Genomic DNA, 13,577 nt, shown 5'->3' with positions numbered 1-13,577 from the left:
ACTGTGAGGTCAGACTTAGGGAAAAGCTGCTACGGGCCACCTTCTTCCTTGGCTGGGAGGAACGAGATCAGGTTTCCAGTGATGCAAGGCAGGAAATGCTCATTAAATTACTTGCCCTTGTGTCTGTAAGTGACCTTCTGCGGTCACACCACAGGCCAGGAGACCAGAAGCACACTGGTCTCAGACTAGCACTCAACTCACCAGCATGCCTGAAACCCCAGCCACCCAAAAACTAAGTCCTCATGGAGACTCAACTGTGCCCCAGGGTTCAGGAAGGCCCTGACACATGCAAATCACAGTCCAAAGAAAACTGATCCTTTCCTCTCCTCAGTCCCAGAGATTACATTGGGTTTTCTTGGGGTGGGGAGGAGGGAAATTCCAAAGATCTTTCAGATCTTCTGGGGTCTGAGAATTAGGTTTGCTCTTTCTTTCCTTCATTCAAAAAAGGAAAGCCAGGTGCAGTGGCTCACGCCTGTAATCCCAGCACTTTGGGAGGCCAAGGCAGACGGCTCACGAGGTCAGGAGTTCTAGACCAGACTGGCCAAGATAGTGAAACCCTGTCTCTGCTAAAAATATAAAAATTAGCCGGGCACGGTGGCGGGTGCCTGTAATCCCAGCTACTCAGGAGGCTGAGGCAGGAGAATAGCTTTAACCCGGGAGGCAAAGGTTGCAGTGAGCCAAGATTGTGCCACTGTACTCTAGCTTGGGCGACAGAGCAAGACTCTGTCTCAAAAAAAAAAAAGAGAAAAAGAGGTAAGACACAGAGACATTACACATTGTTACACATCACCCCAGAATCAATGAGATACAAATATGAAACCCTCAACCCAGATTCTAAGGAAGATGTAGGAAAATTAAAATAGACCAGGATTTTCTGGTAGAAAAAAAAATCCTTCCTATTGTTAAGCTTTCTAGTTCAGTGTGCCCACCTACCTACCTGCTGTTACCTGCTTGTTCCCCAACAAATCTCTTTTTTTTTTTTTTTTTTTTTGAGAGCGGGTCTAACTCTGTCACCCAGGCTAGAGTACAGTGGTGCAATCATGGCTCACTGCAGCCTTGACCTCTGGGGCTCAAACAGCCCTCCTACTTCAGCCTCCCTAGTAGCTGGGACCACAACCATGCACCACCACACCCAGCAATTTTTTTTTTACTGTTTGTAGAGACAGGGGTTTCCCTATGTTTCCCAGGCTGGTCTCAAACTGCTGGGCAATCCTGCTGGGAGCGGTCCTCCCAACTTGTCCTCCCAAAGTGCTGAGATTACAGGTATGAGCCAATGCACCGAGCTCCCAACAAATATCTCATATCCGAAACTGCCCAGCACATACACAATGGACATCCTACTTACCATATACAGAGTCCCAGAGCCTTGCATCTTGAGAGTTCAGAGCTCTCACATCTAACATGAAGGGGAACGTGAGAAGGCAGAGAGGGGTCTCCCAATATTTAGAGAACTCAATTATGGCCCCAACTTTACCACTAACTAGCTGTGTGGGCCCCGTCCAGGGAATCAGCATGCCCAAGCTTCAGTTTCCTCATCTGTGAATTGAAGATGTAGATGGCAGTTTCTGCTCCGATCTATGATCTTGACACCGGGAGCCATCCCTGACTGGCCCCTGACCCAGCAGGTGACCACCAAAGCCTGCAGCCAGCAGGCTCCCTCTTCCCCAAAGTAGGATGCAGTCCCTTCTAGTTCCCCCATCATGAACCGAGCAGGAGGCATCAGTTTCCACTCACTCAGACCTTCTTCTACAACCCTTGCTGTGCACCAGGGAACAAAATCCAGAATTGATTCCCAATCCCTTTGTCCCTAACATACCTCAGCATCTGAGGACCAAGTCCTAAGAAAGAGTCAAACAACTCCTTTGCAACCTCTGCCTGCCAAGACTTGCTATCTAATTGCTGTTAATTGCATTAATTGCACAGCTCTTAAGTGTTGTTGCTGTTTTTTGTTTTGTTTTGTTTTTGAGACGGAGTCTTGCTCTGTTGCCCAGGCTGGAGTGCAATGGCGCAGTCTTGTCTCACTGCAACCTCCCCCTCCCAGTTTCAAGCAATTCCTGCCTCAGCCACTCGAGTATCTGGGATTATAGGTACATGCTACCACACCCAGCTAATTTTGCATTTTTAGTAGAGACGGGGTCTCACTGTGTTGGCCAGGCTGGTCTCAAACTCCAAACCTTGTGATCCACCCGCCTTGGTCTCCCAAAGTTCTGGAATTACAGGCATGAGCCGCCACGCTGGGCCTCACTCTGAAGTGTTAAGACTCTTCCCCCTCCTCCTCCTTGTCTAAGGCAAAGCAAGGGACAGGAATTATGAACAACACAAGCTTCACACAGCAAACCTCTTCTCTTCTCCCATTCCCAACCCTAACACCCACTTGGTTCCACAGCTGACCATGACCTCTGAGCCCAGTAAGACAAAGCATTAAGAAGTGGCTGAGGACCAGGCACGGTGGCTCACTACTGTAATCCCAGCACTTTGGGAGGCCGAGGCAGGCAGATCACGAGGTCAAGAGATTGAGACCATCCTGGCCAACATGGTGAAACCCTGTCTCTACTAAAAATACAAAAATTAGCTGGGCATGGTGGCGCGCACCTATAATCTCTGCTACTTGGGAGACTGAGGCAGGAGAATCGCTTGAATCCGGGAGGCAGAGGTTGCAGTGAGCCACGATCGTGCCACTGCACTCAAGTCTGGTGACGGAGCAAGACTCTATCTCAAAAAAAAAAAGAAGTGGCTGAGGGCCAGGCACAGTGGCTCATGCCTATAATCTCAGCACTTTGGGAGGCCGAGGTGGGTGAATCACCTGAGGTCAGAAGCCTGGCCAACATAGTGAAACCCTATCTCTACTAAAACACAAAAAAATTAGCCGGGCACGGTGGCGCACACCCGTAATCCCAGCTACTCAGGAGGCTGAGGCAGAGAATGGCTCGAACCCGGGAGGCGGAGGCTGTAGTAAGCCGAGATCACGCCACTGCATTCCAGCCTGGGCGACAGTGAGACTCTGTCACAAAAACAAAACAAAACAAAACAAAACAAGAAGTGGCTGAGTCTTCTCTGTGGGAGTGGAGCCAAAACAGTCCCCTGAGAACTGGATGGGACCCAGGCCCTAGAAGAGAAGGCATCAACCTACACATGCTGGACAGGTCGAGATGTGTCTAGGTCCCTTCCCCTCTATTCATGCCTGAAAGGGCACCCCCATTCCTGCCCCGGCTCTCCAGCAACCCTCTGTCTATTGATCAGAATCTACAGCCACGTGTCTAGAAAGACCCATCAGAGACACCCTTGGCAACCTCCTCTCCCCTCTGCACACTGTAGGAGGCCAACTGAACTGCAGACAAGAGGTACATGGACAGGGACAATGTCACTGCTCCAAATGAGAGGACTGGGGTGATAGTGTGCAATGTAATTTCAGGCAAAGCCAACCCCCCGAAAAACAATCCCGTGACTGGAGAGGGAACAGCCCTGTCTTCAAAAATAGTCACCGAGTCCCTCTTGGTCAACCCCAAGGTTTCCTGAGGCGTCTCTAGTCAACACGGTAGGTAGCTGGGGCCTCTCTGAACCTCTTAGCAGGAACAACTGCTGCCAGGACCGCTCCCCACACCCAGCAGCAATGCCATTCTCTCAGGGGACCCCCGCCTTACACCCGCCCTCACTCCACCCCGTGTAAGGCTCCGGGCCAGAAGGATAGAGCTGGGAGTTTCCTCTATCACTGGGTGAGGCTACTCAGCTGTCCGAACTGACAGATGCTCTCCACGCCAAACTCAGCCTGCAGCAGCGTCAGAGCCCCCAAAGACAGGAAATAGGGGTCCCTAATCCCCAAGCACAACCTAGAGGTTCAAGGTGAACAGCTCTTAAGTACACCTCCCAAAACAGAGCTGCAGGATAGTGCTGCCCCGCCAGAGCGCGGGGTGGGAGCTGAGCTACCAAAAGCAGATGGGAGGGGGCGGGGTGAGATTTGGGGAGACCCTGCAGAGGTGGGGGCTGGGCTGTTCTCTTTGAACCACCCCCACAGATGAACACGCCTGGAACTTGCCTCAGAGGCCACAGACCAACTTTCTGCAGCGAAGGGGGTGCGTGGAGCAGAGAGCCAGTGGGAGGGCGGCGGAAGAGGGGGCTGCGACCCGGCGCCCCACGTGGACGAAGAGCTGAAGCGCCGGGTGATGGGAGGGGGCTGGTCCATGCCTCCCGCCCGCCCCCAGGGCCTCTCCGGGGCACTCCCTAGGCCCTGACTGTCCCCACCGCCCGGACCGGGGGGCTCAGGAAGGGCAAGGCGCTGCACCGCCGGCAGCAGAGTTGCGGGACCACGTGGCCTGGCCCTACCTGCAGTTCTTGAAATTCTCCCTCCAGCTCGTGCCATTCGCGCTCGCAACGCTCCAGCTGCCCAGACATGATGCGATGGTGCAAGGCGGCGGTGCCGGCGGCTGCTCCCGCAGCGCTGCCCGACCGGCCCTCCAGCGCCCCACGCCCGCGCGCTCGCCGACCGCCCTCGGAGGCACCAGCTGTTCCTGCGCAGCCAGAGCCACGCGCGCAACTGACGTCACGGCCCCGCCCCGGGGCCCGCCCCGCCCCACGCCTGGGAGGCGGGGCCGCGCGTGCGCATGTGCCCCGCCCCGCCCCGCGTGCGGCGTTCCCGACCGGGACATGGCAGGCTTGCAAGGTCTTGCGGGGTCTGTTGCGGCCCCCTCGGCAGTGCCTCTGCGCCTCCAGAATCTGTCTCTTCCAGGAAGAGTTGGGGGACTTGTCTGCAGGTTGCATTTGCAGAGATTATTTGACTTAGATTGTGTGTTTTGGGGGTGTCTAGAGTTTGGGGAAAGGAGATTTGGGGGAGGTGAAATGAAAGCTTACCGGCCCCCGGTCATTGCCTGACCTGAGCCCAGGCCAGCGCCCCGGAAGGCTGGCGCTGACATCGACCATCCAGCAAGGTCGGGGGCCGGGCGGCGCAGCGCAGAGAGGGCACGGTCATTTCACGTTGTCATTATTATGTGCTGCAGCTAATACATCCTAGATTCCTGCCCTCTAACGCTCTGGGTGATGTTCTTAACAGCTGTTTCTGTCGCTCAAGGGACAACCGCCTCCAAGCTGATTAAATCCAGTTCTGTCCCCTCCTCTGCCAAGTCCTGCAAGAACTGCCCCTGCCTAGCTTTCCAGTCCCTTCTGTCTCACCGCCCTGGACTCGTACTCTCCAGCCATTGCTTTTTCTCTTCCTGACCTTGCATGGAACTTTCTTCCCTCTAAATCTTCATACGACGTGCCCTTTTTTCATCATTCAGGCCTCAGTTTCAAATGACACCTGTGTTACTTTACTTTTTTATCTTTCTTTTTTCTTCTATTTTTATGGGTGTTTTTTTTTTTTTTTCTGTCGCCTAGGCTGGAGTGCAGTGGTGTGATCTCAGCTCACTGCAACTTCCGCCTCCCGGAATCAAGTGAGTCTCATACCTCAGCCTCTGGAGTAGCCAGGTTACACCACATCCAGCTAATTTTTGTATTTTTAGTAGAGGCGGGGTTTTGCAGTGTTCGCCAGGCTGCTCTCGAACTCCTGACCTTAAGTAATCCGCCCGACTTGGCCTCCCAAAGTGCTAGGATTACAGGCATGAGCCACCGTGCCCGGCCCCCTGTGTTCGTTGCTAGGGCTGCCATAACCACAACCTGGGTAGTTTAAACAATAGAAATGTATTCTCACCAACTGGGGCAACATAAGGAGACCCTGTTTCTACAAAAAATTTACAGATTAGCTGGGTGTGGTGGCACGCGCCTGTGGTCCCAGCTACTCCGGAGGCTGAGGTCCGAGAATTCCTTGGGCCTGGGAGGTCAAGGCTGCAGTGAGCTATGGTTGCACCACTGCACCCCAGCCTGGGTAACAGAGCGAGACCCAGTCTCATAAAGAAAAGGAGGCCGGGCGCGGTCGTTCACGCTTGTAATCCCAGCACTTTGGGAGGCTGAGGCAGGAGGATCACCTGAGGTTGGGAGTTCAAGACCAGCCTGACCAACATGGAGAAACCCCGTCTCTACTAAAAATACAAAAAAAAATTAGCCAGGTGTGGTGGCACATGCCTGTAATCCCAGTTACTCAGGAGGCTGATGCAGGAGAATCACTTGAACCAGGGAGGTGGAGGTTGTGGTGAGCCGAGATCGTGCCATTGCATTCCAACCTAGGCAACAAGAGTGAAACTGAGTCTCAAAAAAAAAAAAAGAGAGAGAGAGAAAGAGGAAGGAAGGGAGGGAAGGAAGGAAAGAAAAAAAGAAAAGAAAGAAATGTATTGTCTCACAGTTCTGGCATCTAGAAATCTGAGAGGAAGGTGTCAGCAGAGCAGTGCTCCCTCTGAAGCTCTGGGCAGAATCCTTCCCTCCTCATAGCTTGTGGGTGTATGTGGTGGCGGGGGACTCCTTCACTGGCGTTCCTTAGCTCGCAGCTGCATCACCCCAATCTCTACCCTGTTGCACCGTCTTCTTTCCTGTGTGCATGTCTGTGTGTGTCCTCTCTTAAAAAGACACCCTTTCCGGCCAGGCATGGTGGCTCACGCCTGTAATCCCAGCATTTTGGGAGGCCGGGGTGGGCAGATCACTAGAGGCCAGGAGTTGGAGACCAGCCTGGCCAACATAGTGAGACCCCATTTCTACTAAAAATACACAAATTAGCCAGGCATTGTGGTACAAGCCTGTATTCCCAGCTGCTTGGGAGGCTGAGATGGGAGGATCACTTGAGCTCCAGAGGTCAAGGCTGTAGTGTGTTGGGAAAAGCTGAGTGTTGGGAGAAGCTGAGGCAGGGCTTGTATGTCTGACATAATGTAAAAGCATCTTGGAACATGTCCAGGGTCCAAGGTCTAAGACCCCTTGTGGCCTTTGGAACACCAAGCTCTGTGCTAAAGGGTGGAAGGCTGCCCTGACGCACCATAATCTAAGCCCAGGGCATAAAACCCCTCGTGGCTTGGATAGAATCCAGGGCTCGTGGCTCTGGAATGTGTCTAGACTTGCTGGCTCCTTGCTCCTTGCTCACCCAGGATCAATTGTATCTTGAGTTAAAAGAACCTGCTCTCCATTATCTCAAGTAGCGGAGCAAATGCTAAACCATCACAGCTGTAAATCATGGGCTTAATGCAACGTGCCCTCTTGACCTCCACATTCTCACCACCTGTTTCTCTGTTGGATTACCAATAAATAGCATGGGCTCCCAGGGCTTGGGGCCTTCGCAGCCTCCAGTAGTGAGCTGTCATCACACCACTGCACACTAGCCTGGGTGACAGGACAAGAGCCTCTCTCAAAAAAATAAATAAAAATAAAAATAAGACACCCTTTCCTAGTGTGACCACATCTCAACTTAACTACATCTGGAAAGACCCTATTTCCAAATAGGGTCACATTCCAAGTGTTGGAAAGTGATACTAAGTGTTAAGTGATACTAAGTGTTACTAAGTGTTAAAGTTCATTCCTTTAACAAATATTTACTGAGGGTCTACTATGTGTCAAGCCCTCGGGTTCCAACAAAGCCTGAGACACAGACAAGTTCCCTGAGATCTTGTGGAGGTTACATTCCCGTGGAGGGAAACAACCACATAGTGGATACTTAATTGTTGAGTAAATGTTGAGTTGCCTGGGCAACATAGCAAGACCCTGTCTTTGAAAAAAAAAAAAAAAAAAAAGATTGAGTATCTACTATGTGTCAGACATTGTTCCAGGCATTAGAGACATAGGAATGAGGCCAGGCGCAGTGACTCACACCTGTAATCCCAGCATTTCGGGAGGCTGAGGCAGGCAGATCACTTGAAGTTCTGGCCTCCCGGTGGCTCACACCTGTAATCGCAGCACTTTGGGAGGCCAAGGCAGGTGGATCACTTGAGGCCAGGAGTTCAAAACCAGCCTGACCAACATGGTGAAACCTCGTCTCTACTAAAACTACAAAAATAAGCCAGACATGGTGGCTGGCACCTGTAATCTCAGCTACTCGGGAGTCTGAGGCAGGAGAATCGCTTGAACTTGGGAGGCGGAGGTTGCAGTGAGCCAAGATCGCGCCACTGCACTCCAGCCTGGATGACAGAGCGAGACTCTGTCTGAAAGAAAGAAGGAAGGAAGGAGGGAAGGAAGGAAGGAAAGAAAGACGGAAAAAAGGAAGGAAAGAAAGAAAGCAGAACTTGTCTTTTTGGGGGACACAGTACAAACCCATAATACCACCTCTGAAAAAAGACCCTTCCTGAACACCTGGAGGGCCGGCCTCCCCCCATCACCCCATCACTTCCCTATCACCTGTTTCATTTCCTTCCTGCGACTTACCATCATCTGTAATTGTTTGTTCCCATCGTGGTTGGTTGTTTCCCTCCACAGGAATGTAACCTCCACAAGATCTCAGGGAGCTTGTTTGTGTCTCAGGCTTTGTTCAGCCCCAGGGCTTGGCACATAGTAGGCCCTCAATAAATATTTGTTAAAGGAATGAACTTTAAAGACCATCTAGTGCAGAGGTCCCCAACTTTTGGGGTTCAAAAGCCCCTCTGAGGATTTGTAATGGGAAATATGCACATAAGCACACAGAGAAATATTTGCAGGTCTTAATTGAGGACTGAAGAGGGGTGTGACCTGCCCACGATTCCCAGCTAATTAATGGCTCACTTTGAATTAAAGTTATCATCTCTGACTCCTAAACCAGAGCCCTATTAATTAATTAACAAATCAGAGGTTCCCAAGCTCGCTGGTGGACTGTGGGGCAGTCAAGTTCAAAAATTGTCTGTGGTATTGCAAGTATCAGCCCCCGGGGGTGGGAACATTCAGGTGCATAAAGGTTGGTTTCTGTCTTCAGATCAGTAGTTTCCAGGGTCTAATGCTGGAACTGCAAACCGAAAAGGAGAATCACTCATCTATTTTTAAAATATTTACTAAAACATGGCCAGGCGCAGTGGCTCACGCTTGTAATCCCAGCACTTTGGGAGGCCAAGGTGGGGAGATCACCTGAGGTCAGGAGTTCAAGACCAGCCTGGCCAACATGATGAAATCCTGTCTCTACTAAAAATACAAAAATTAGCCGGGTGTGGTGGTGGGTGGCTATAATCCTAGCTACTCTGGAGGCTGAGGCAGGAGAATCACTTGAATTCAGGAGATAGAGGTTGCAGTGAGCTGAGATTGTGCCACTGCACTCCAGCCTGGATGACAGAGACTTCGTCTCAAAAGAAAAAAATATATATGTATATAGGCCAGGTGTGGTGGCTCATGCCTATAACCCCAGCACTTTGGAAGGCCGAGGTGGGTGGATTGCTTGAGGTCAGGAGTTTGAGACCAGCCTGACCAACATAGTGAAACCTCGTTTCTACTAAAAATACAAAATTAGCCAGGCATGGTGGCGACGCCTGTAATCCCAGCTACTCTGGAGGCTGAGACAGGAGAATCGCTTGAACCCAGGAGGCAGAGGTTGCAGTGGTCCAAGATGACACCATTGCACTCCAGCCTGGGTAACAAGAGCGAGACTCCGTTTAAAACAAAAAAATACGTGTGTGTGTGTGTGTGTGTGTGTGTGTGTGTGTGTGTGTGTGTGTATTTATTGATTAAAACAATGTTGGGCTGGGCACGGTGGCTCACACCTGTAATCCCAGCACTTTGGGAGGCTGAGGCGGATGGATCACAGAGTAAGGAGATCCAGAACATCCTGGCTAACACAGTGAAACCCCATCTCTACTAAAAATACAAAAAATTAGCCAGGTATGGTGGCAGGTGCCTGTAATCCCAGCTACTTGGGAGGCTGAGGCAGGAGAATCGCTTGAACCCAGGAGGCGGAAGTTGCAGTGAGCCAAGACTGCACCATTGCACTCCAGCCTGATGACAGAGCGAGACTCCATCTCAAAAAGAAAAAAAATGCCCGGTGCAGTAGCTCACGCCTGTTATCCCAGCACTTTGGGAGGCCGAAGCAGGTGGATCACCTGAGGACAGGAGTTTGAGACCAGCCTGGCCAACATGGTGAGACCCCATCTCTACTAAAAATACAAAAAATTAGCCGGGCATGGTGGTGGGTGCCTGTAATCCCAGCTACTTGGGAGGCTGAGGCAGGAGAATCACTTGAACCCAGGAGGTGGAGGTTACAGTGAGCCAAGACCGTGCCATTGCACTCCAGCCTGGGCAATAGAGGGAGACTCTGTCTCATTTAAAAAATAATAATAATAATAATAATAATCCAGACATTATATTCCAAAGTGTTTTTTTTCTGTCAGCTTTAGTAAGGTATAACTAACAAGTAGTAAAACTCTTTTTTTTTTTTTTTTTTCAATTTTTGCAAACCAGAAAGAGATATTCTCTGGTGTGGAGTGAAGGTGTTGCCTCTTCCCAATTTATTCTTTTGGGAACACAATTGTATGAGTTTAAACAGACAAATACAATCATGTAATAACACACCAAAAATGGACAGTTTCTAGCGTCATGTCTTCTAGGTCACCAATCTTTTCTACTATAATGTCTAATCTGCTATTAATCCCATCTGGAGTATTTTTTATCTCACATACTGTAGTTTTCATCACTAGAAGTTCTATTTGTCTTTGTACCTTCTATGTTTCTACTTAGCTTTATAAACACATGAAATACAGTTTCAGTAACTATCTTAATATCCTTATCTACTAATTCTCATATCTGTGTCAGTTTCGGATTGGTTTCAGTTGATGTATTTTTGTCCTCTTTAATAGTGATATTTTCCTGCATGTTTGCCTGGTTATTGTTGATTGGATGTTAGACATTGTGGATTTTACCTTGTTGGATTCTCTTTCTCTTTCTTTTTCTTCATCTTTTTTCCTCCTCTTTCCACTTCTTCTATATTTTGGTATCCCTAAAAATGTTCTTTACTCTTTCCCCTGGACCACCCTCCCCTTCCCCTGTCCTGCTTGCTCTGTGCCTTGGCCCCACCTTTTCCTAAAAGCAACAAGGCTGAGCAAGGTGGCTCATGCCTATAATCCCAGCACACTGGGAGGCCAAGGCGGGTGGATCACCTGAAGTCAGGAGTTCGAGACCAGCCTGGCCAACATGGTGAAACCCTGTCTCTACTAAAAATACAAAAATTAGCCAAGCATGGTGCCATGCGCCTGTAACCCCAGCTACTCCGGAGGCTGAGGCATGACAATTGCTTGAACCCAGGAGGCAAAGTCTGCAGTGAGCCGATATTGCACCACTGCACTCCAACCTGGGCAACACAGCGAGACGCTATCTCAAAAATAAAATAAAATAAAATTTTAAGAGGCTGGGCAAGATGGCTGACCCCTGTAATCCCAGCACTTTGGGAGGCCAAGACAGATGGATCACTTGAGGTCAGAAAGACCAGCCTGGTCAACATGGTGAAACTCCATCTCTACTAAAAATACAAAAATTAGCCGGGTGTGGTGGTAGGCACCTGTAATCCCAGCTACTCAGGAGGCTGAGGCAGGAGTCTTGCTTGAACCCAGGAGACAGAGGTTGCAGTGAGCAGAGACCGCGCCACTGCACTCCAGCCTGGGTGACAGAGCAAGCCTCTGTCTCAACAACAACAACAACAACAACAACAATAAAAAACAACAAAAAAGGTGCAACTTAGTCTAGAGCTAATTTTTCCCCACTACTGAGGCAAGACCAATCCCCCAAGAACCCTGAGGTTTTTGAGGCTGGCTGGTGGCACAAGCAGAATGCACTCACACCTCTAATCATTTCAGGTGGTTCTTTCTCTGGCCTTGGGTCTGCCCTTTGATGTCCTCGTGGGCTGAGCATCACTCAAAGGATGACTGGAGAAGGGCTCGCTGCAGATCTCTGGGATTCTCTGTGTGCAGCTGTATCCTCTCCAGAACTCTAACCTCCCTGGTCCCCCTGAACTCTTAGCTGTGTTTGCTCAACTCAGGGGATCTGCCAGACTCCACCTGAGTTCCCCCTCTCTGCATCATGGCCTGGAAACTCCCAAGACAGTAGCATTGCGGGGGCAATCACTGGGCTCACCCCGTTTGTTCCCTGTCCCTCAGGGATCACTGTCCTCTGTTGACTGATGTCTGATGTCTTGAAAAACATTGTTTCATATATATTTTACCTATTTTGTTTTGTTCTTTCAGGTGAGAAAGTAAATCTACACTGTTACTACATCTCGGTTAGCCAAATGCATTTGTGACTCACCCGTGTTGAGGCCAGGTGCAGTGGCTCATGCCTGTAATCCCAGCACTTTGGGAGGCCAAGGCGGGCAGATCACCTGAGGTCAGGAGTTTGAGACCAGCCTGGCCAACATGATGAAACCTCGTCTCTACTAAAAATACAACAATTAGACAGGTGTGGTGATGAGCGCCTGTAGTCCCAGCTACTCCGGAGGCTGAAGCAGGAGAATTGTTTGAATCTGGGAGGTGGAGGTTGCAGTGAGCCAAGATCACGTCACTGCACTCTGGCCTGGGCAACAGACCAAGACTCCCTCTTTAAAAAAAAAATAAGGCCAGGAGCGGTGGCTCACGCCTGTAATCCCAGCACTTTGGGAGGCCGAGGCGGGCGGATCACAAGGTCAGGAGATCAAGACCATCCTGGCTAACATGGAGAAACCCTGTCTCTACTAAAAATACAAAAAAATTAGCCGGGCGTGGTGGCAGGCACCTGTAATCCCAGCTACTCCGGAGGCTGATGCAATTGAATGGTGTAACTCGGGAGGCGGAGCTTGCAGTGAGCTGAGATCGCACCACTGCACTCCAGCCCGGGCAACAGAGCAAGACTCCATCTCAAAAAAAAAGAAAAAAAAAAAAAAAAAAAAAAAGAAGGGAAGATCTGGACACACTGGGTTCACATTCCTGCATGGCGATTGGCTGGAACATAGGAACAGCTAGCACCATTACATGGGCCCTGCCTGTTTCTGCAGTCCCCACCATTCCCAGTTGTCTTGCCCAGGCCTCCATAACATAAACTCCATCATCGGTTTATGTTACCTGCTGGTCACTGGAGACATTTAAGACTCCCAGTACAATGTGTCATGAAGAGAATAAACCAATGTTGTTGTGAAGATTCTAAAAGCAGTTAAATCATTTGAATGGTGAAAAAACAGAAAACAGTTCATTTCATTGGGGCTACAAAAACACAGGACCTTGGAGGAAGAATATAATGTTACCAAGCAGAGGATTTGGGAAGCAGATACCCCTTCACCTCTGCTTGCAGCTTGCAATCCAAACAGGTCCTTCAGCCTCAAGTTGCCTCTGGGCAGGGGAGGCTGGCCCTGCCTCCCAGGGAGATCCAGGCAGGTGCCATGGGCAGGTCAGCCAGGCGGTCAGGTTGCGAATCGGAGGGACTCTTCTCTCTGTGGGGTCAGGACTCCATGTGCATTATTTATGAGCCCTTCTGTAGATGGCATCTGCCAGCCACCCCGATCTGAGCAGCCGCTCAGGTGCCAAGTATCAGGGTTGACTTGGCTGCTGCCCTGTCCCGGTTCTTGCTCTTGCCCAAAGCACTTCCATTGTTTTTTTTTTTTTTTTTTTTTTTTAAAAGACAGAGTCTTGCTCTGTCACCCAGGCTGGATTGCAGTGGCACAATCTCGGCTCACTGCAACCTCCATCTCCCAGGTTCAAGCAATTCTCCTGCCTCAACCTCCCAAGTAGCTGGAATTACAGGTGTGTGCCACCTCGCCTGGCTAA

The 13,577-nt window shown here is 50.3% G+C and overlaps 1 protein-coding gene across 3 annotated transcripts in view; it reads right to left on the bottom strand.

The window, feature by feature from the left end:
• TMEM120B (transmembrane protein 120B) overlaps positions 1-4,534 on the bottom strand; it is a 71,227-nt gene extending 66,693 nt beyond the window's left edge. Inside the window, exon 1 of one of the 3 annotated variants that reach the window (XM_034934683.4) lies at positions 4,321-4,534. In XM_034934683.4, the coding sequence (XP_034790574.1) occupies positions 4,321-4,389 (69 nt within the window). In that variant the 5' untranslated portion in view covers positions 4,390-4,534. The remainder of the gene's footprint in view (positions 1-4,320) is intronic. The other 2 variants (XM_063593740.1, XM_034934684.3) reach the window with 2 other exon arrangements.
• Positions 4,535-13,577: the final 9,043 nt, after the last annotated feature.

This window comes from Pan paniscus, chromosome 10 (genome assembly GCF_029289425.2).
Source record: "Pan paniscus chromosome 10, NHGRI_mPanPan1-v2.0_pri, whole genome shotgun sequence".
Taxonomy (NCBI): domain Eukaryota; kingdom Metazoa; phylum Chordata; class Mammalia; order Primates; family Hominidae; genus Pan; species Pan paniscus.
This window is presented reverse-complemented; position numbering and strand designations above follow the sequence as displayed.